Source organism: Mustela erminea, chromosome 10 (genome assembly GCF_009829155.1).
Source record: "Mustela erminea isolate mMusErm1 chromosome 10, mMusErm1.Pri, whole genome shotgun sequence".
In the NCBI taxonomy this organism is placed as follows: domain Eukaryota; kingdom Metazoa; phylum Chordata; class Mammalia; order Carnivora; family Mustelidae; genus Mustela; species Mustela erminea.
Window position 1 is genome coordinate 58,661,582 of NC_045623.1, and position 24,359 is coordinate 58,685,940.

General features: G+C 34.0%; 1 protein-coding gene across 3 annotated transcripts in view; it reads right to left on the reverse strand.

The window, feature by feature from the left end:
- Positions 1–777: 777 nt before the first annotated feature.
- Positions 778–24,359, reverse strand: part of ATG4C (autophagy related 4C cysteine peptidase) — a 76,688-nt gene continuing 53,106 nt past the window's right edge. For 2 of the 3 annotated variants that reach the window (XM_032302228.1, XM_032302227.1), the window contains exons 8-11: positions 23,926–24,004; positions 23,192–23,268; positions 16,214–16,333; positions 1,173–1,340 (exon numbers count right to left, since the gene is read on the reverse strand). In XM_032302228.1, coding sequence (XP_032158119.1) covers positions 1,173–1,340; positions 16,214–16,333; positions 23,192–23,268; positions 23,926–24,004 — 444 coding nt within the window. Of the gene's footprint in view, positions 1,341–16,213; positions 16,334–23,191; positions 23,269–23,925; positions 24,005–24,359 lie in introns of all 3 variants that reach the window. The other variant, XM_032302226.1, reaches the window with a different exon arrangement.

Sequence of the window (24,359 nt, forward strand, 5' to 3'; positions counted from 1 at the left end):
TTTTATGTCTTTATAAGTCACCTTTCTGCACTGAAATATGAAAGCTCCATAAAGTAAGTTAATATTTTGCTTTCAGAGAAACAATATTACTTGCCTTCATTATAAATAAATAGACTTCATATGAGACAATGATTTTTTCAAATTAAAGAACTAAAATAATCCTATTAAAACCAAACAAATATACTTTATGTTCTCACATCTTTATTAAAGTACATAATCCTGGCTGAATAATAACTCTTATATTTTTATATCACATATTTGCCTTTCAGTAACACATAACACACTTAAGGCAGAATTACCTTATAGATAGCCTCAACTTCTAAATACCACTACAGTGATTCATACAAATAGCAAAAATCACATTGAGAAGCATTTACTTATATCTTTCTTAGTCCTTATCTTTAGATTAAAAAACTCCATAGTAAGCAGAATTCCCATAAAATTCCATTTTTGAGACAGGAAACAAACAGTACTACTGCCTTAAAATTGCCTTTATCTGATTTGATTAGATGAAGTTATTAATAACATAACCTTTAAATTTCTGGGGAACACCAATACTTTATATTCACTCCTCAGAGAAGACTTGATAGCAAGCAAAATGAGGAGCCATTATAAAATCATACTGCTAAGTATTACATTAACTTACAGTTCTACTTATATAATTGTATGCATATCACAGCTAACAACTGCTGTTTAATATATCCAGATACATCCATAAGTATCCTTTGGTTGCATTAATATGAGGAGGCTATGCAGAAGGTTCATTCTCTGGTCTTCTGGTTGTTAGTGTCTAAGTGGAAGCTTTCAAACTTATTTGGTGATTCTGATTTGGGGACCTATATCACAAACCCTTCAGGAGACTAGTGGCCTCAGGTGGAAGAATCTGAAGACTGGAAGGCTTACAATTAAGTTAGAGTTAACGTTAGCAGATCTTAGGGAAACAGGAATGCAGCCAGAATCACTTGATATTTATTAGAAATAAAGATTCATTAAATCATTTCTCTTTCAGAAAAATATCTCTAAAACTTGTATATTTCCAAATGTTCTTTTTTTTTAAAGAACATATGAAATTAAGATATTTGTGAAAATAAGCCAGTTTCAAGTAAACTTGTTTCTCTTCATTTTTCCCCCTGCAGAGGAGTTCTTCTCAACAAGCACAAGAACACTAATCTTTAGAGCAAGACAAATTCTTCTGTGCTAAATCTTTTTAATCTTTTCTTTTCATCCTCTGAGAAAAGGTCTTCTTCACTGGTTGTAGTAGATGTAAAATCATAGTCTCTGGAATGACCATTTACAAAAGTAAATAAGGGATATTTCTCCTTAGAAGAAATTTTCAGCATCTGTAACAGAAAGTACAGAAAAATCACTTATGCAAAAGTGCACACTAGGACCAAACAACGAAATCTAATGTTTTAGCCCTGAATCTCTCTTGTTAGTTTCTCTCATTTACATTTATCCAGTACCACTGTTTCACTGTTCTCACAAAAGACAAAAAGTTAATTAGCATTGCAGAGTTTACTTATAGCTAAATACCTGCTTCTCCATTTAAGAGTAGATCATCAAAATTAAGTACATTATCATTCACTTCCTACCCCCACCCCCCACCAAAGTCAGTCTTCTAATCACCTTCTGTGACTTAAAGGTTTACTAAAGAATCAAGATTTCTCTTCTTTTGGTAGTAACAGACAATAAAACAAAATGGTATTACTGACTATGGTAAAATACTATGAAAGACTGTTACCATTACACAGAAGAAAAACCATTAAACTGAGTCAAAGGGCCCATTCTAAACTCAGTTCTACAACTCACCTTGATGAGACCTTGGACAAAATCACTCTACCTGACTATCGTCTATAAAATGCAGCAAAAGATAGCCAATCTTCTTACCTCAGAGAAATGTTAAATTGGCCAAAAGCAGTAATAAAAAGCTATTTTAAAAAATTTAGTCTTTTCATAGTCACATATTTTAAAAAATATTTTTTCAATAATTTGGTAAACATGAAAAATAGTGTTGTTATAGATAGTAATAATCCATACCTTACATATTACATTCTTAAAGCTACATAATTCAAAAGTGAAAAAAGCAGTACCTGGAATTTTGTGGCAAGACCCAACAACGTTATAACCTTTGTCAATTTGGGATTTGTTAACAATCCAACAACCCATTCTAAACCACTTTAAAACTTTCTTTTAAATAAATTCTATTAAAAAATTAAAACATTAAGAGTGAATAAAATTTTTGAATGACATTGTGGTAGAAACAAACTTTTCTATGGATAACCAGGACCTGTAAGGATTCTGAGAAATTTATGTGAATTACAGAGAATGCTGAAAAAATACCAACAGTATTTACACATCATTAATCATGATCAATTAATTATAATTTGTTTCTAAAGGATAATTTCAGGGGTAAAAACTAAATTCTCCCAAATGTCAATATTCAACTGAAGGATCATCAAATTCTTATATATTGCATTTATAGATTCTCTTGAAATGTGGCTTAAATAAATATAAAGCTCTAGCATACAGATACAATGTTAAACTTAAAATGTTTCAATGAGACAGTTACTATGAAATACATTTTTTAAACTGAATGGGAATGAACCATTTAAAAATAATTAAGTACTTAGAAAAAATTGGATGTAATGAAATTCATAACCTATTATTCAAATTGCTCTCCTAAAGTACACATTGCTCAAGTTTATTTACATTCTATAAAAAAAGGGAAGAAAGAAGGAAAAGTGCAGAAGATAAAAATAATGTGATCAAGCCTCTTTCACCTCCAGCTAATGGCTGGAATACAGCTGAAAATTTTCATTTTATATTCATTTAATGTTACTTATAAAAGTTAATATCTAATGGGCATTGTATCATTTTCAAATCAGCACAACAAAGCTAATATTATCATCTCTTCATCCTTTCTTTCAAGATCAATAAGAAGTCATTTAGGTTTATTAGCAGCTCATCAACTAAGATTCAAATCTGTGACCCAGGGCAAAATGTCAGAAAGGGGATCTTTGTCCTTTAATTACAAAATATACTTACTTTTTGCAAACTCACTTGTAGTGTAAGGCCCCCTTATATGTATTTATTGATTTAGGCTTTAAGAACTATAGTTTTTCTAACTTTTTTTTTTTTTGAGGGGGGAAAATATCTTTCTTTCTAAAATTGACCAATGTGACATTTGTTTTCTTTTTGAATTTGGTTACTCGACACCATATTTTCTTTTTTTTATTAATTATTTTTATTAACATATAATGTATTATTTGCCCCAGGGGTACCGGTCTGTGAATCATCAGGCTTACACACTTCCCAGCACTCACCATAGCACATACCCTCCCCAATGTCCATAACCCAACTACCCTCTCCATAGCCACCACCCCCTTTCCCCCAGCAGCCCTCAGTTTGTTTTGTGAGATTAAGAGTCTCTTATGGTTTGTCTCCTTCCTGATCCCATCTTGTTTCAAGTTTTTCTAACTTTTCTTGATTTATTTAAAATATTTTAAAGATTATCAAATGAAAAATACATTAAAGGTTTATTCAAATGAACTGAACCTTATATCCACACAAAAACTTGCTTTATTCAGAATTGCCAAAACTTGGAAGCAACAAAGATGTCCTTCAGAAGGTGAAGGATAAATAAATTGGTACCTCCAGACAATGGAATATTATTCAGCACTAAAAAGAAATGAGCTATCAAGCCATAAGAAACATGAAGGAAACTTAAGTGTGTATCACTAAGTGAAAGACAATCTGAAAAGGTTACAAACTGCAAGATTCCAACAATATTATGTTCTGAAAAGACAAAATTATGTAGGTAATAAGACTCGTGGTTATCAGGGATTAATAGGAAGGGAGAGATAAATAGGTGGAATATAAAGAATTTTTAGTGCAGGAAAACTATTCTGTATGATACTATAATGGTGGCTACATATCATTATACACCTTTCCAAACCCACAGAATATATAATACCAAGAGTGAACCATAATGTAAACTGTAGACTTTGGGTGATAATAATTATGTGTCCAATGTAGGTTCATCAATTATAAGACATGTCTAGTGGGGAATTTTGATGGGGAAGGAAGCATATGGAACCTTTCTGTATTTTTCACTCAGTTTGCTATGAAACTATAATGTCTCTAAAAAATAAAGCCTATTTTAAATATACATATTAAAGGACAAGTGAGTTGGGCAGTAAGGTAAGTGATAACCTATCAGTACATAAATATGATATGATAGGGAAGAAATAATTTTAGAACATAAATATGGCATGCCAAAGGAAACATTAGAAATTATTGAGCTTACTCTCATTTTATAAATGGGAAAACTGAGCTCCCAAGGATTTAAATTACTTTCCCAAGATGACTTAACAACAGCAGCAGCAACAATAAAAAGAGATTAACTAATAAGGAATTATTGGGAATATTAGGCCTCAACCACTTATCAATATGCCTTTTAAACATTTTCCCAGCTCCTAAGCACCCTATCAAGAATGTTTTTTCAGACTTGTTTAAAAAAAAAAAAAAACACTGATTTGAAAATTTGATTCTAAAAACTTTTATCAAAAGTGAAAACTTTAGTCTTCTTTTCTTGTATTACAAGTTAAAACTAAGCTTAAAGTCGCTCTATGATGGATTACATAAAAGCTACATTTAAAAAAAAATCTAAACTAGATTATGTATGATACAGGGTATTATCAATTGAGATATACAAAATAAAAGAGAACAAAAACTTGGGAAATTATATAATGTTAAAAGAAAAAAATAGGGTATAAAGTTATATATAAAATATAATCTGTTATATTAAAATCATTTTATTTTTTTATTTTTTTTTTAAGATTTTATTTATTTATTTGACAGAAAGAGATCACAAGTAGGCAGAGAGGCAGGCAGAGAGAGAGAGAGAGAGAGGGAAGCAGGCTCCCTACGGAGCAGAGAGCCCGATGCGGGGCTCGATCCCAGGACCCTGAGATCATGACCCGAGCCGAAGGCAGCAGCCCAACCCACTGAGCCACCCAGGTGCCCCTGTTAAAATCATTTTAAATACGTATTTTCAAAAGGCTAGAAGGAGATACAACAAAATATAAAGTTTTCTATGAACAAAAGACTTAGTGGTGATTTTTTTGTTAGACTTCTAATTTCCAAACTTTCTAACATGTATATCTTAGATAGTTAGGAGAAAACCATTTTTTAAAAAATTTAAGATAACTGAGTTTACTATCTCACGGTTGCTTTTCAAAAGGTGATTCAATGGTTTGCTCAACAATAATTTTAGAATAGGCAAGCCTTCTGTTGTATTTTAATAACATAATCAAAGATACACTAAAGCAGCTTTATTATCTAAAAGGCAAAATCAGGGCCGCCTGGGTGGCTCAGTTGGTTAAGCGGCTGCCTTCGGCTCAGGTCATGATCCCAGCGTCCTGGGATCAAGTCCCACATCGGGCTCCTTGCTTGGCGGGGAGCCTGTTTCTCCCTCTGCCTCTGCTGCCACTCTGCCTGCCTGTGCTCGTGCGCTCTCTCTCTCTGGCAAATAAATAAATAAAATCTCTAAAAAATAATAATAATAAAAACATAAGAAGCAAAATCATTTTTCAGGAGTTCAAATAATTTATCACATTTTTCCCATGTGCTAAGTTGACAGGTTTCAAAATCTAGAAAGGAAAAAGCTGGAGGACATAAGTTAAGCAATTTCTTCTTCTATAATGCTCATAGGTGTGAGGAAGAACAGAAATAGAACGAAGAGATGACCTCTTCTTCCCCAGGGTAAAAAAACCTTTAGCTCTAGCTTCTGCCACCACACATGTAAAATTATAACCAGTACAGAGTACTATGTGGTCTGTATTCAAAACTATATTCACAGTGGAGCTACATTTTATGTAGTGGTTAGGTTCTAAAGTCAGCCCACTATGTGAAAATCAAACAGTCAAAATCAATATAATTAAAATTATCTTCAAAAGGCCTTTAAATTGTTTAAAGGGTGTTATGCATAGTCTTGTGTGTACAAACCTATTCCATAACATGGAATAGTTGTACATGTAGTACAATTGTACATGTAGTACAATACACTACAGTCTATATTAATTTAGAGTATGTAATAAAGAGTACACATGGAAAAACATGTTCCTGTTTTATTGCAAGAGTTCACGTAGTTGAACTGAAGTAAGTTAAATGAGCATGTGATACTCACTCCTCTCTGTTTTCTCTCTGCTCAATCTTAAATTACTGTAACCCAACTTTTACCCCTTGCCATACTGAACATACTCTCTTCTGGTTCTCAAATAAAAAAAGCTTTTATTAGTTCCTATTCTCTTAATAGTTTTATAGTAATCGACACTGCTAAGCATTACTTTCTTAAAATACTCACTTCCTTTGATTTCTGCAATATTTTGCTTTCCTGTTTCTCCTATTCTCTAAACTATTTCTTCTCTATCTCCTTCATTGACTCTATTTATTCCTACATCCCAAAATGCAGATATTAATCAGCTATTGATCCTTTATCTTCTTTATATAGTCCATGTTCTCAAAAATATTATCTATTCTTAGTTTCAGCCATTTCTCTGTTAGGCTTTGTTATTATCCATAATTTACAGTTGAGGGAACTGAAAAATATTGAGGGGTTAGGTGACTTGTGCAAGTTCACATAGCCGTAACTTGCAGAGCCAGCATTTAAACTTAAGCAGGCTGGTACTGTTATAACCACTATACTATACCGCCTCCTACAGTAAGTAGAGGCATGCTGCAATATCAACTCAAACTGATGATCATTTCTGCCTCCCCAAATTAGCTCCCTTCCAAACTTCTCCAGGTTTCTATCACTGACAACGTCATCTTTATTAGTTAGGAATGGTTTCTGTGCCAACTGACAAAAAGATAAAATACAGCAATGGTTTTAGGTACCAGGAATATAACAAAAGAGTCTGACAATGCTACCTTTGGTTAATTGATGTCAAACAGTTCCTACAATTCTCTTGGCCTTTCCCTCATGGTCACAAAGAACTACAGAAACCCCAGGTGTTGCGTTCCCATTCAAGACAGGGGCAGGTAGATATAAAGGGAGTGACAGAACCACATCTAAATCTACCATTTTATCAGAAGAGCAAATTTTTCCCCAGATATTTCCAACATACATCCCCTTGTATTTCACTGGCCAAACTGTGCTTAAATACAAGGGAGACCAAGAAAAATGAATATTTGGGCACACTGTTCCCCCAAATTACAGGATTCTCTCAGCCAAACAATAAAAAAGAGAGGTGGATATTGAACAGGTAACTAATGGTGCTTGCACACTATTCGGAGAGGAGAACTATGATAAAAATAAAACAGGGTAATGTGGTAAGGAAGGCAGGAAGGCTCCTGTAGGTTCTCTGGTCAGTAAAAGCCAAGCTGAGACCCAAATAATAATAATACACAATCGCACATTAGAGTTCTAGGAGAAAAACATTCCAGGTAGGAAAATCAGCTAGTACAAAGGCCTAGGATGCCAATACACTTAGCATGTTCAAAGAACAGAAAGAGGGCCTGTGTGGCTCAAGGATAGAGGAAAAAAGGAAGAATGGTTGGTACATAAAAGCCAGATCATCCAGGCCCTTGTTAGCCACATTAAACATTCTACCTCCTAACATTCAACCATAAACATTCAGTAACACTCTACTGTAATGTTTCTGCTCATGATATTCCTATCATCTAGCTGCCCTTCCTACATCCTTTCTGATCATACAAACTCAGTCCTCAAAGTTCCAGCCCAAAATCTACTGAAGTGCTTATGACTTTTCCCAAAGTTCTACAGATTTGTGTAGCACAAGGATTACAAACAGGGACTATGGAACTTAGTCTCTGCTAAAACCTGGCTAATACCTACAAACTGTATGACCCTGGGCAAGTTACTTAACAAGACTGTCTCGTTTTCTTTAGGCTGTAAAATGTCAGTATTGATAGCATCTTTGCCACAAAGTTGTTGTGAGGAAAGTACTCAGATTACCGGGCCTCTAATATGTTGGCTATTATTACTGTCATTATTATCACAATGTTAGCATTTACTAAATATATTTTTACAGTCATTTATTTTTTTAAAAGATTTTATTTATTTATTCGACAGAGAGAGATCACAGGTAGATAGAGAGGCAGGCAGAGAGAGAGAGGGAAGCAGGCTCCCTGCTGAGCAGAGAGCCCAATGCGGGACTCAATCCCAGGACCCTGAGATCATGACCTGAGCCGAAGGCAGCGGCTTAACCCACTGAGCCACCCAGGCGCCCCTACAGTCATTTATTTTTAATATCCACTTCATGTCTTCCCAATAAACAGTAAGTCCCTGAAGATTTTAAAAGAAATCAGAGTTCTTATCATTAAAACCCAGAAAAAGACCTATGAAAGAAAAATATCCCTCAAATTTCACTTGGAAAGTATAGGACTAGGAGGGGAAATATAATCATGAACATAAACCTGACACACTAAGGTATTTACAAAAATACATTTACCAAATAGCAATGGGTATGAGAAACTGCATACCCCTGGAGAAAAGGGAATGTTTGTTCTAGAAGAGGAAGCAAACTTATTCTCTTGCTTTGTGAGATGGAGTAAAAGTTATGTAGAGAATGATTCCAGCTCAATATAGGAAATGCTTTTTTAACAATAAGGATCTGTCCAAAAATTGAAAAGACTTCCAGGAAAATACTTAGCTCACCATTACCTAAATGAAGATTAGATAGTCAACTGTCCAGACCATGTGGATTGATGGATAAAGAGGAGACTATAGAGAATAGTGTTTATGAGCGCATATTCTCAAAGTCAAAGTGTCTGAGGTTTAAATCTCAGCACTATCATTTATTAGTTGTGACCTTTTATGAAGGTTACTGAACCTCTGTAAGGACAAGATTCGTCATGGAAGGCAGCTATACCACCAAAGTAAGATTCCTCATATGTACAAGGGGATAACAGTATCTACCTCAGAAGGTTTGTGTAGATTAAATGAGATAATATATATCAGGTGTGTAGCACAATATCAAACATATGGTAAGGACTCCACAGACGTTAGCTCTGGATTGAATAACCCCTAAGATCTCCTAGATATCCAGGATTCAATGGCTATAATATACATTTGTTCTATAGCTAGAGGACAGCTAGATACTTGTAAATATTTTTATTATAATTTATAAATTAAAAATTTATAATTTTTATTATTTTATTAAAAATAACCCCTAAGATCTCTTAGATATCTGGGATCCAATGGCTGTAAATCATGTTTGTTCTGTAGCTAGAGGACAGCTGGATACTTATAAATATTTTTTCCTGTGTGGACATTCATTCCATAATCAAACAATTTCCTAATACTCACATTTTTATTTGAGATTTTCTGCTCAAACATCAGTACTATTAGGTAGTTAAGTTTTATCATTAAAAAATAGTATTTTATTTTACAATTATCTTTAGGCTGAGAACAAGTAAAAAAAAGGAAGAACAGGGGATGTGAGATAAGATAAAAATAATCTACATCAGGCCTTTTTGTAAGAAAGCAGAGCAGTGGAGACATAATCTAAGTCAGGGATTGGCAAAGAGATGTGTTGGCAGGATACTTATGAAATGTGAGCAAGTTCACCCTGCAGAACGTGGAGAGTCAATTCAATAGGAAGACCTAACAATACTGAATTTGTATGTAATCAAAATATACAAAACAAAAGGCAAGAGAACTTGAAGGAGAAATGAACAAACCCACAATTACAAGCGGAAACTTTTATCACATATCTTACATACTATGCAGGAACAAAAAGGACATGAAAAAATTTAACAACACAGTTAACTATTGAGAGACGAGAAAGGGAGGGAAGGAGAAGATTGTTAATAGAAAGATCAAAGACAGGATTAAACAGAACTGTTCCATACAGATCCTAAAATCTAAAGAAGTGGAAGAGGTATTGTTTTAGATGCATCCCAGTAAACCTGACTTCATCATATTCACCTGACTTCCAAATTTTCCACCTCTCTCAATTCTCCCAGATCATTTGCTTCCCTATCCAGAGAGATTCCATGATTGACCATTTCAATGACATAAAAGATACTCCTAACTCTACCAGAAATTCTGCTATCTCTATCACACCAGACTCTATTGCTCATCTTATCTGCTCCCAAATCAAGGTTTCAAATTCTTAAAAGCAAGTCATGAAGATGTATCAGTTACATCTTCATGTAATTAGGAGGACCCTCACTATTACATTAAGGAAAATGAAATGGATATACTTTATAAAATTTGTACTCCCCAAATTAAATTATATGTTTCCTGTTTTTCTTGTCCATAACACTATATTTTTATGGAATTTTAAATTTTTGTTATCCACTTACTTGTTGATTTAATGTTCATCTTGTCCACTTAGACTGTATGTTCATGAAGCTAGAAGTCATAACTTTCTTGTTCACAAGTGCATACCCAGCACCAAACAGTCATTCAATATAGTGAGTACTTACTATGGGCCAGGCAGTGTTGTAGATGCTTTGGGATACATCAGTGACCTAAACAGGCAAAACATTCCTGCCCTTGTGAAGTTTATATTCTACTGGGGAAGACAGGTAATAATAAATATAATAATATATATATATAATATAATAAATGTAACAGTAATATAAGTAAATTTTATAGTGTATTAGAAAGTTGTAACTGCTAAGAAAAAAATAAAATAACTAAGGTAAGAAGGAATGGTAGAGGACACGGCACCTTTAAATAAGGTGATCAAATTAGGCCTCACTGAAGCGCCTTAAAGGAAGCAAGGATTATCAGTCCTACGGATAATCTGAGGAAAAAAGCATTCCAGTCCATTGCAACTAGGGTAGATATCTGCAAGGAGGCCAACATGACTAACGCAGAGTGAAAGAGGGTAGAGTAAGGGATAAGGGGTTGAGGTAAGGGAATGGGGCATGGAAACATACATCATCTGGGGTCTTAGAGGATATGGTAAGAACTTTTTATTTATAAGTGAACTGAAAAGTCAATGCAGGTTTCTGAGGAAAAGAGTGGTGTGCTTTGACTTTGGTTTTTAAAAAATCAGTAAGGCTGCTAAATCAAGAACAGGTTTGTGGGGCTCTCTGCTAGGCAGGGAGCCTGCTTCCTCCTCTCTCTGCCTGCCTCTCTCCCTACTTGTGATCTCTGTCAAATAAATAAATAAATCTTATAAAAAAAAAAAAAAGAAAGAAAGAAAGAATAGGTTTGGGGGAGGAAGTTTAGAAACAAATTAGGCCATTGCAGACCACAGTACTATCAGCAGAGATATGAAAAGTGGTCTGATTCTAGATATATATTGAACATCTAATTGATTATAGGATATGAGAGAGAGTAAGAAGGTAAGGATAACCCCAAGCTTTTGGCCTTAGCAGATAAATTTGCCCTTAAATGAGAAGAGGAAAATTATGAGCAGAAAGAGGCTTGAAAAGGAAGATCAGAATCTGATTTTGGAAATGTATATCAGACATATATAGGATGCTGAATGCATTTGGACATATGTAATCTTTAACTGGAAAGAGAGGTTTGAGTTGAAGACATGATCTTGGTTTTAGCTGACTTATATTTGATATTTAAAGCTATAGGGCTAGAAGAGATAACCAAGATAAAAAAGACATTAGAACTGAAGACTAAGCCAGGGGGTGTTCCAACATTAAGAGACTGGGGAGAAGAGCAGACAAAGGAGAAATGAGAGGGAAAAACTAATGAAGAATGAGAAAAATCAAGAGAGTGATTATAGAAGCCAAATGAAGAAGATGTATGAAGGTATAGTGAGTGTTCATTTATGGCAAATATTAATGTCAGGATACGTGGGATGAAGACAAAGATATGACTAATGGACTTGGCCATGTGGAGTTTTGGCAGAATGGTAGGGGTGAGAGCACTCAAATCTTATTGATTACCTGAACTGCCATATTAATGAACTAATAATTGTTTTTTCCTAGACACTCAGATGTAAAGCAGACTTGTTTAGGGGCTCCGCCTTTCACTTGCCCTCAAAACTGCTTGATCTTATAGATTCTACTTTCACAAACTCTCCGAACAGTTCCTTCCTCTCCCATCCCACAGCACTGTCCTCATCCAAGTCTTTGAAAAAAGCATTACAAATCAATGAAGAAAGGTTAGCTTTTTAATAAATAATGCTAGAACAATCAGTTATCCATTTTTTCCCCAAAGAAGATGCAGATCTTAAGACATATACAAGTTTTAAATGTGAAACATAAAACTTCTGGAAGAAATGTAGGAGAATTTAGGAATTCTATTTATGACTTTGGTTATTACGTATTTCTTTGATAAAAAATTCAAAACCCATAAAGAAAAAGATTTACTAATTTGACAAAAATTAAAGACACCCTTAACAAGTGAAAATAGTAGCCTGGGAGAATATATTTACAACACACAGAGCCAACAAGTGGTAGGATCCAAAATTATAAATTTGATTTGATTTCCTTCAACTCAAATAACCGTACAGAGAATTAGAGAAAGGGAATAAATAAGAAATTCACAAAAGGGGAACCAAAGGACCAATAAACTTTGGTAAGATGCTCAATTCCACTATTAATCAGGGAAATACAAATTAAAACTACAAAGAAATACTTTGTAGCTATATTTATATTTATATCCATGAGATTGGATAAAAGTATAGAAGTCTTACAATATCGAGTTTTAATAAGGATGTGAATCATTGGAAATTTTCATAGACTCCTTGGTATGATTACTTTGGAGAGCATTTGACAATATCTAGCAAATCTAAAAATATGCACACCCTGAGACCCAGCAGTTCTACTCTGCTGTGTCTAGGGTATCTACTGTAATAATCCCAGTTAACATAGTACATGTAAATGAAGAGATAAGAACAAGGATATTCTTAAAAACATTATTTGTAATTGGAAAATGAAACAAGCTAGATGACCATTAACAAAAGACAGTTTAAATAAAAAGTAGTAGATTGTAAAATGTACTACTATTCAGCAGTTATGAATAAGCTAGACCAATCCATATAGATCTAATTTCTAAGTCACTATTAAATGAAAAAGCAAATGGCAGGATATATAAACATTTTCATATAAACATATCATTTGTGATAAATTTACTAACACGCAAAGTAGTATATATTGTTTATGTATATATATAAAGAATGAATATTATATACTAACATAGGATAATAGCTACCACTGGGAAGAAAGGAAGAGAATAAGGTTGAGGAAGGTTAAAATGCTTCAGTTATATATGTATTTTTTTCCCTTATGCTCAATGGTAGCACATGGGTATTTATTATGTTATTCTCTATATTTCTGTATGCTTGAAATTAAAAAACTAATTTAATAAAATCAACATATTGCTAAATTACAAACCTCTTCAGCCTGGCATTCAAGACTCTTCACAATAGTATCCAACTTCCTCTTCTAGCCTCATCCTTTGCTGTTTCCTACAGCAGTGTTTTCCAAGCCTTGGACACACATATACCCTCTTCATTATTTTTTTATGTACACCATCTCTGTTACGATTAATGATTCTTTTTTTTCCATAGTTTTTAACTTAAACAGCCTTGTACAAATCATTAATTAACAGGAAATCACATGTTTAATATGCCAGTTATATTTTTCTAATATGAATATAAATAAATACATATGGATTAAAATATGTATCCTGGTGCTACCTAAAAACATCAAGTGTCACACTTTGGTTTGCAGTCTTACACCAATGGTTCTCAAATTTGGAATACAAGACTACTTGGGAGGCTTGTTAGAACTGGAGACTCTCAGGCCATAGAGGATCCTAATTTAGGGAGTCAGAAGACAGAGATCCTACTCTACATGTACCCTTGGCACTAACAAATTGGACTATTTGCCATTCTCTAGTCAAGCTCTACATTTTCCTTTTCCAATACGTTTCCTCTTGTTATTTCCTCTGCTTGAAGTAACCTTTCTTTTCCTTACAGCAGTAAAAATTAAGCCTACACTTTAAGGGCCAAATTAAATATCACCATCACAATAAAGAACTTTGACTTGGATGTGACATTGCTCTCATTTCAACATCCATCCTTCTGCTGTCAATTTGTTTCTGTTTCTGTACTAGTGCTTATCATATTCAATGTAATGTATGTGTACTTGTCTTATTCCCTCTCCTGGCCTACAAATGCTACTTGAGGGCAGAAACCTTATACCTGTTCAAAAGTAGTATTATGGCTTGGTGATTTTATGCTCTCAACATGGTAGTTATTCAGATACTTGCTGGGCTGAGCTGTGCTAAACACTGAATTAATTTCACAATTTTTATTAACATTTTAAAAATCATGTAATATATGGCATTAGAATACTCATCCACACATAATAAATTAAACATGAGAATCTAGGCTACCTAGCTTTATTTTCAAAATGAGACAACTGAAATTATATCCTGCATTGAAACAAATAATATAAAATGTATTAATTTTTAAAAAGAAAAAAATAAGTTTAACATAAAAATGCCAAGTTCAGTTTTTAAGATGAAAAGGAAAACTATTTCACTTACAATTTTCCAAGCAAAAGTAAATGATCAAGTTATTAATCAACAAAGAGAGTTTTTGATACTGCTATGAAAAGCTATTAATTTAAGAACAAAACTATTATTAAAAAAAGTTAACTGACTCTGGAAAAATTCTCAGTACTTCAAAATGACATTTCAATATGGTTTTCCTTTATTTTAATATTGCATATTACTCTGATGCATCATGAGCAATAATTTCTAGGTATTTTTCCCATGTAAAAACAATATAAATATATAGGCAATATATATTATGTATGTGTGTATATATATATATATAATATATAAAACCGACAAAAACTGTTTTAATCAGAAAATATCAATATGCAACTCATTTGTTCATCTTGTTTTTTTTAATTTGGTAATGATAATTTGATTTGTTTCTATTCCAGGAATAGACTACTATTTTAAACACACTTATTTTCACCTAGACAGAAAATAAACTGGTAGAAACAGAAATGGCTTTAAAAGGGAAATGTTCATCAACATAAATCTATATTACAATATCATCTGGACTGTATATTTTAGCACATATTTTACATGATATTTTATAAAGACAGAATTGCCAAAGAAAAATTAAACAAATGTATATACTAACTTCAAACAAGAAAAGGGGGGAAATAGAGAAGACACATTTTGTTACATTCACTTGGCCCTCTGGGTTAAAAAGGAGAATGAAAAGACGACAACTATGAGAAATGAAGAATAAGGAAAGGTTCTCACATATCTCATTTTCTCCTCTCATTCATTTTTCTGTCATTTTCCTGTTAAATTTCCTCTTTTACATGGCAGGTCAAGTAAACTAAACTTAGCTTATATGAAACTTTTTATTCTATTTTTACATTGTAAAAATCAAATTTCAACCCACTGGGTCCATTTTCCAGAAGGAAACTAATTGGAAATTAAAGCAGTAATGAATACTATTATACCTGAACTCAAGTTGAAAATTCCAAAAAATGAATTTAGTATTGGTTTTACTTACCTTAAAATGATAGCCTATTATTACTGATACTAATAAAGACAGCCATCCATTTATGCTTACTTCCTAAATAATCTTTTTTATTTTCTAAAGTACTAACAGACAGATCGTAAGGTTCTATAAATGTTTTAGCAGTACTCAAAGATCAAAAAAATGCAGAAGTTTAAAGCTTATGAGAGGGAGTTAAATAAACCTATTTCAAAGATCCTGTAAGTAGAATAGATCAGATTAGACAAGCTTATTGGAAGGTAACAACACAGCTCATTTTATAAAGCAGTTCTGAGAAATCCAAAAATACCATTTCTCTTTAAAAAAAAATCAAAGAAGCACTTGGACTAACAAGAAATAATGCTCGATTTGGCTTGATCAAATACTTCATTAATTTTTTTCTACCCCCTAAGGTATTGCCCTTTTAAAATCCTCTTCAAATAAAATATAACCCTAATTGCTTGCACATGGCTAGTTTGCAAAGGGATTTTTATTTCAACAGTGCCACCTAGTGGAGGAATTGATACTTTCAACTGGTCACTAGTTGGGTTTCATTAGTCTCAAAGACTAGGAGTCCCCAAATAGTCTAATTTTCTGGTTCACAATAGTCCTAATAATATTAACAATCAAGAGGAAATTTTACAAAAGAATTATTTACAGAGTTTTGTCCTCTTATAGGTTATGTCTAATAAAAATTAGGTTATTTACAAATATTGTAATATTTTAAATAAAAGTACCTTAGTGATTTCTTCAGAAGCTCGTTTGAAGTCCTGAACGTTTCGACAGTAAAATCCTATCGTACAGCTAGGATCCATTTTTCGAAATGACATCTTTTTGGGAGATGGGCAGTGGAATGTCTGCAATTTTAAAAGTTCTTCAGGATTAATTTAGTTTTATTTGATGGACTTGAATATATACAAGATATTACTTAATTTAAAATTTGCCCTCTAGTTTTTCTCATAAATATGCTTTCATATTTCAAACAGCGTTTTAGACTATCCTCTGCAAATGGTCCTTTCCACTCTCCAAAGCTGTAAAACATGACAGCCACCATTATTTACATTCAAGTCAAATCTCCACCTTATGTGGCATTAGTGTCATTCTGTAAAAGAAAACAAGTGTGTCAAAGTGATATGCATTTCTAATACTTGCAGAAGGGAGGAAAAATGTGCCACTGGAAAAGACATACATAAGCTAGTACAAGGTTTAGAATCAAGTTAGTTGTTTCTATGATAGTTCAATTAAAGCTGGGTTGGTTTGGTTGCCTTTTTTAAGATTTTATTTATTTATTTTGAGAGAGAGAGAGAGAAGGAGCGGGGTGGGGGTGGGGCAGAGGGAGAAACAGACTCGCTGCTGAGCAGGGAGCCCCATGCAGGGCTCAATCCCAAGACCCTGAGATCATTAGACCTGACCTGAAGGCAGACGCTTAACCAACTGAGCCATCCAGGCATCCTGAATGCTCAGATAGCTTGTCCTTAAAAATCACTGAGGCTACCAAAGTCTGTTTTTCTGTGTATAAAAAAATGCTTATATGTAAAAAAAGGAGGGCCTTAGAAATATATATATATATATATATTCAAATTTGTTTATGTTTGTATAAGTGAACTTTAAGGATATACCAAAATTAACAAGTTTAGGGGAGAGAGAGAAAACTGGGTAAATGGTAGACAGGTATGAGAAATTCTTTATTGTATATTCTATTTTTTTAATTGAAGAATAAGCTCAATTAAGACATGATCTTGGGGGGCACCTGGGTGACAGTCAGTTAAGTGACTGACTCTTGATTTCCACTCAGGTCATGATCCAGGGTTGTGAGATGGAGCCCCCATCTGACTCCACGCTGGGGATAGAGCCTGCTTAAGATTCTCCCTCCCTCTCCCTCTACCCCTCCCCCACTCGCCTGTGCACACATGTTCTTTCTCTCAAAATGATCCAGGCCGAATTTGAACTCATAAACTTAAATTTTCCCTACATTTAATATCTAAAACTAAGGGATTTTAACCTGAAACTATCAAAATACAGAAAAACATAGGCTTTCATATTTATGTTCATGGTAAATCAGTCAAAATCATTCTTTTCCCTCCCCCTATATCCATCCCAGTGATCCAATTAGTGTCCCATGTTATCACTAGAGACTATGCAAGCTCCTTTTCAAGCTCCTATTCAAGCTCCTTTTTTCCCTTATAGATAGTTCAATCATATATTAGATTCAAATTCTCTATCACTGCAGTAAATACAGGCCAAACAAATATGTTTTCAAAACTATAACTTCTAAGGCACCTGGGTGGCTCAGTGGTTTAAGCCTCTGCCTTCGGCTCGGGTCATGGTCTTGGGGTCCTGGGATCGAGCCCCGCATCCGGCTCTCTGCTCTGCAGGGAGTCTGCTTCCCCCTCTCTCTGCCTGCCTCTCTGCCTACTTGTGATCTCTGTCAAATAAATAAAATCTTTAAAAAAAAAAACTATAACTTCTATAAAATGCTTAACTAGTACTTTATATAGTGAGATCCAACCTAACTAAACTGGAGTCTCCAAAGTACAAGTCAACACAAGTATTGCCTTAGTTGGTCTTTTTTCAACACTGTGTCACCTGCCTTTTTTTATCTGTTTTACTGAAAACAGATCTGAAAAGGCACAGAATAACTACATAGACTTGTTAACAATATACAGGAATAGATTAGTGTACACGGCACAGACAGCTCTAGGTCATATTTACAAAAAGTTATTCTAGGAGTGCATGCATGCCTCAGTCGGTTAAGCCTCTTCCTTTGGCTCAGGGCAGGATCCCAGGACCTGGAATGGAATGCTGCATCTGGCTCAGCAGGGGGTCTGCTTCTCCCTCTCCCTCTACCCCTCTTCCCCACTTACATTCTCTCTCTCTCTCTCTCTCAAATAAGTAAATAAAAAATAAATCTTTAAAAAAAGAAGTTATTCTACATACATATAAGCTATCTAAAAACAGTCCAACTCCTTCCAAAGCCAATAATAAGGAATGTTTATTTAGTTTTTACTACTTAGGGATAAGAAAGGACCAAACGGGGGCGCCTGGGTGGCTCAGTGGGTTAAGTCGCTGCCTTCGGCTCAGGTCATGATCTCAGAGTCCTGGGATCGAGTCCCATATCGGGCTCTCTGCTCAGCAGGGAGCCTGCTTCCCTCTCTCTCTCTCTCTGCCAGCCTCTCTACCTATCTGTGATCTCTCTCTGTCAAATAAATAAAATCTTTAAAAAAAAAAAAAAAAAAAAGAAAGGACCAAACGTTTATACAAGGTCCAATAAAATATTTTTTAAATTCATCTACGAGGATGTCCTATGTTTTTTTTTTATTATTGTTTTCATGTAAGAACCAAAAAGACTAAACCAAATCGTTTTAGTGTTGTTTCACTGTATTATCTCAATGATCATAGTAATGACAAATACTACATTGTTATTCATAGTGTTTTGATATCTACCAAGAACTTTTTATATTATTCGCAAAAACACAGATATAAATCTCCGATGACTGAAAACTAAAACTGCTATTGGGTGTTACTATATGAGTACTAGGATTCATATTACAAAGAGGCATTTTGTAACATTAAAATTTAAAACTATATTCTTTCGTTCACCCAAGAAGATTCTGAAGTCAAGCCAACATTAATTTATAATTCAGAATCATTTCTATTTATTGCAGAACAAGTTAGACTAAAATATTTTCCAAGGGGTGTTACACAGCTATATTTACTTTGTGATAATTCTTTGAGCTATGTACTTATGATTTTTTTTTAATCTTTACAATTCTGACGATTGGTAAGAGTAGCACCCTCTACTTTACAAACACATTTTAGGGAGTATTTACTAGATACAGTTCTGTGACAATGAAATATGTTTCTGAAAAAAATATATGACTAAAAAAAAGAGTCAATTCCCATTTATTTCATTTTTCAATACATTATTTATTCACTGCCTCAACAAATAGTTATTAGGTACCTACTAAATGCCAGGTACTACTCTAGGCTTATTTTCTGGAATAGTTGATCCTATTACCTAAACATACAAATAATACTGAAACAAATACTTTAAGGTGGAGCCTCCTAAGATAATTAGAGAATACCCTTACTACAAAACAAATCCTACTAACTGCAGTCCACATGTGTAATTCATAATGGGTACATGTTTCACTGATGAATTCACTCATCCATCTCTCTAATCAGTCACATCATTCTTAAATCTTTAATGCCACTATTCTCTGATTTTACTAGGGTAGATTAAAATAATCACTGCATAGACATTCTAAAATTTGAAACTGGGGGCCTAGGAATCACAACAGACTAACATGTCTATTAATAAGGCTTTTCCTGCCTTACTAGTGGAATATTAGTATTTAGAAAATCAAATATTGCCTTAATAATAGAATAGAATTTGTTATATAAGAGTTAGAATCTGTAATTCTGAAAGTATATCATAAATAACATGAAACAATAGTCTCTGGTTTGAGAAATCTTATTAAACACACACACACACAAATATGTATTTACACTGAAGATACATTATCTTCTAGTCCTCTCATCCCAGCAATTGATACTCTGCCTGAACCACTGATAGTTGGAACCCACAGTTCAACATACCCTCACTGCTAGAAGCCACTTGTGTTCTTCTCATTCCCTTTTAATTTCAAGCTGTTTTCCACAACTTTTTTCCTTAAGGTGCTCATGTTATTCCTTCATACCCTATTCTCTATATGAAAATTAGAGACATATATGCATTCATGACTACTTACGTTCACTTCACAGTGTTAAAAACTCTGTGTAGATAGAGATGAAGGAAATTCTCTTCTACAAAGTTAACATAAAAATTCAACAGTATAAACTAATATATTTTATAAGAAAGTATCCCACAAGAATGGAAAATTAGTACAAATATATAATGATACGGAACTATAGGGAAGAAAACAATTCAACAAACAACTAACTAATGTGCTTAGGAGAGTGCCTTGCATATGGAAAGAGTTCAATAAATGGCAGTTTAAAAAAGAATACTTGGGGGGTACCTGGGTGGCTCAGTCAGTTAAGTATTTTACTTTGGCTCAGGTCATGCATGATCTCAGAGTCCTGGGATTGGGCCCCATGTTGGGCTCCCTGCTCAGTAGGGAGTGTTTCTCCCTTGTCCTCTGCCCCTCCCCACCCCCCAATAAATAATAAAATCTTTTTTAAAAATAAAAAAGAGGGGTGCCTGGGTGGCTCAGTCAGTTAAGCATCTGCCTTCGGCTTGGGTTGTAATCCCCGGCTCCTGGGATCAAGTTCCACACGGGCTCCCTGCTCATTGAGGAGTCTGCTTCTCCTTCCCCCAGCCTTGTGTTCTCTCTCTCTCTCTCTTTCACTCTAGCTCAAATAAATAAAATTTAAAAATTTAAATAAAAATCAAATAGAATACTTGGTCTGATTTGGTTTCAGTATTTTAAAAGCTCAACTCTAAATATGTAGGAATTCAATACTGTAAGAAAAACAAAAGATGTAATCTGCTAAATTTCCTCTTCAATCTCAAATATTCAGATATCATACTACTTTCTTAAATATTCATAATCCTATTGGATTCAAGGCATTCACTCAAAGTATCAGGACTACTAGTGATTGAATACATGGAATTGAATAAAAGAGCTAAGATTTTAATTTCTCCATCTATTGACCAAAAACAAGTATTGATCAAAAAAAGTTTCTTTCCAAAAATAATTTTGGATGCCTAGGTGGCTCAGCTGGTTAAGCATCCGACTCTTGATTTTGGCTCAGGTCATGATCTCAGGGTTGTGAAAGTGAGCCCCATGTCAGGCGCCCTGCTTAGTATGGAGTCTGCTTGGATGCCTTCTCTCCCCTCTGCCCCTCTCCCTCAAATAATAAATGGAATCTTTAAAAAAATAATTTTGATCATTGAGGTATAAGCATGGTTTTAGAATGCTCGTATCATTATGTCAATCAACTGCAAAATTTCAGTAGCATAAATACACACAACCTACATAAGAAGTCAAGGATGTCAATTATATAGGGCAGTTAAAATACATTCTCCTGGAGCATTTTAAGCTTAAAATATGTTAAAAAGCAAAAAGTGAAATTTCATTTTTGTACAAAAGCAATTTGTTATAGTTTTTATGTTATACTCTCATAGAAAAATAAATGATACTATTCACTAAATAGCCTAAGAGACATCCCTAAGCTGAGATAAATGAAAAACTATCCAGAGGAATTACCCAGACAGGTGGAGATACTCTACCAGCATCTCAAAAATATAAATCTAAACCCAATTTCCCAGTGTCCTACTGAGATAACCTATCATTTAAATACCACTAGATATTAATATTAGCTAGGATGCTATTACTAAAACAAGTATTAAACCATATTTCCGATTTGTCAAGCCTTTGAGAAATAGTGATCCATGCCCCTCAATTGATTACAGTTATATTAAAAGTCTGTAAAAGGGGCATCTGCTCATCAGGGAGTCTGCTTCCTCCTCTCTCTCTCTGCCTGTCTCTCTGCCTATTTGTGATCTCTGTCAAATAAATAAATAAAATCTTTAAAAAAAAAGTCTGTAAAAGCAACAACTGAGAAAACAAGAACCAAAACCATATAATAATTACATACCTCACTTATGCACTCTCAAAATTTTCTGAAAGAAAATACTGAGTCACATGGTGCCTGGCTGGCTCAGTTAGTAGAGCATGCAACTCTTGATCTCAGGCTTGTGAGTTCGAACCCCACAGTAGGCAAAGAGATTGCTAAGTAAGTATTTTTTAAATAATAATAAAACCTGGGGCGCATGGGTGGCTCAGTGGTTTAAAGCCTCTGCCTTCGGCTCGGCTCATGGTCCCAGGGTCCTGGGATCAAGACTCTCATAAGGCTCTCTGTTCAGCAGGGAGCCTGCTTCCTCCTCTCTCTCTGCCTGCCTCTCTGCCTGCTTGTGATCTCTGTCTGTCAAATAAATAAATAAAATATTTTTAAAAAATAAGTAAAACAAATAAAAAATTTAAAAAAATTAATAATAATAAAACTTAAAAATAAAATAAAATACTGGTTCACAAAAGACCCAACATAAAGGAAAAGAATATGTTAAGAAATCAGACCTAAAACAGGGGCACCTGGGTGGCCTAAAGGTCTGCCTTCGGCTTGGTCAAGTCCCAATTCCAACTCCCTTCCCAGCAGGGAGTCTGATTCTCCCTCGCCCTCTACCCCCCAACTGATGCTCTTCTTCTCTCACATAAAGAAATAAAATCTTTAAAAAAATCAGAGCTAAAACAAATATTAGAAACACAACTTAGCTAGGGGCTAAGCCTCAACCACTATACTTAAAATAATTCAGCAGAGAGTCTCAAAACACTTTGTCATTCTAACCCATCTCCATCATCTTTTTCTTCCCCCTTTTTCTTTTATTAAACATACCTAATATTTTAAATTTTTCAGTAATATTCAGCTATTTATCTACAAAATAACTTAGAGACTTGATCATTTATTTTGGTAGGGCTGGGATATCTAACAAGTTAGAGACAAAGATAAATGAAGAAGAAAGTATGTCATAAATTAAAATTCAGCAACAAATTATTTAACCTTTGACTACTGTGTGGAGTGTGGTTTTATAAATCAGTAAAATATTATTAACTTGTAATACCATAAAAGCATAGCTGTCTAGCACATCTCTACATACTTAAGAGTTTCCTTCATATTGTAAGAAAACAGTAGCAGCTCTTTATCCATAGTACCTCAAGAGGGAAATCCTTTATGCTGACATCTACAAAAGATTGGCAGTAATGAGGATCCATGTAAATCAAACTGTCATCTACAAGGACAAAACAGAAGACAAGTAATTCAAAAAACACCTTATTATTACACGGCTTACAATCCAATTTCTATGTAGAATAGCTGAAAAAAACCTGGGAATAACAGCTTGCCAGACTGATATTCATTGACTGAAACATAGGTTTGCACAGGACAGATTAACTTTTGCATAATCAAATATGCTTGTATAAGCAGAATTTTTATAAAGTGATGAGACTGTCATTTAATTTTTGGTCATAAAATTACTTTCACAAACACACAATTATATTCTACAGTCTGCATATGAAAAATGTATTGCACTACTTTATCCTGACAGGAAGAACATATTGCTTGTCATTTTATCATCAACTAGCACCACTAAAACTGGTAAAAAGTAAATATGTAAATAGTAACTGCCAGAATGTGGCAGCAATGTCTTCTGAAGTTTAGTGAAACCAATAAATTATGCCTGTTTATGCAATAACAGAAATTAAACATACATTTTACAGAATCCAATTATGTTGTGGACCAAATGACAAATGAGTGGCTATGGTAGGACTGATGAATTTATAAGGTACTCATTTTGCTCTGTTAATCATTCTGTTTCCAAATGGTCCCAAATTAACTTTCCGACTTTTAAAAGAAAAAATAAAGAAATATGTTTTATTAAATCACTGACCTTGAAATCCAGCAAAGTAGTATGACTGTTTAGGTTTGCCACCAATAATACCCACACAATATTCAAGGCTTAAAATACCCTGCCAAAAAAAATTAATTCAGATTTAGAGTCAAGAGGAAAATGGTAATTATTCAAAACAACCAAACTTATATTAGCAGTATTAATATGTATAGCAGTTTCCAAATTTCACCACCAGTTTTATGGTTAGTACATATGCTCCATATTTTAAAATCCTTTCATCTACCATACTGTTTTCTATTTTCTTTAAATCACTCAACATTAACATGACTAAATCAACTGTTCTGATCAACATGTCATTCAACCACATTAACAACTACTGTGTGCCAGATACAGAAATAAATAAGGTCAGCATTTAAAGGCAATAAAACTCCTGCCAGAGCCCAAGCACTTGGCCTTTCGGTTAGCTGATGCAG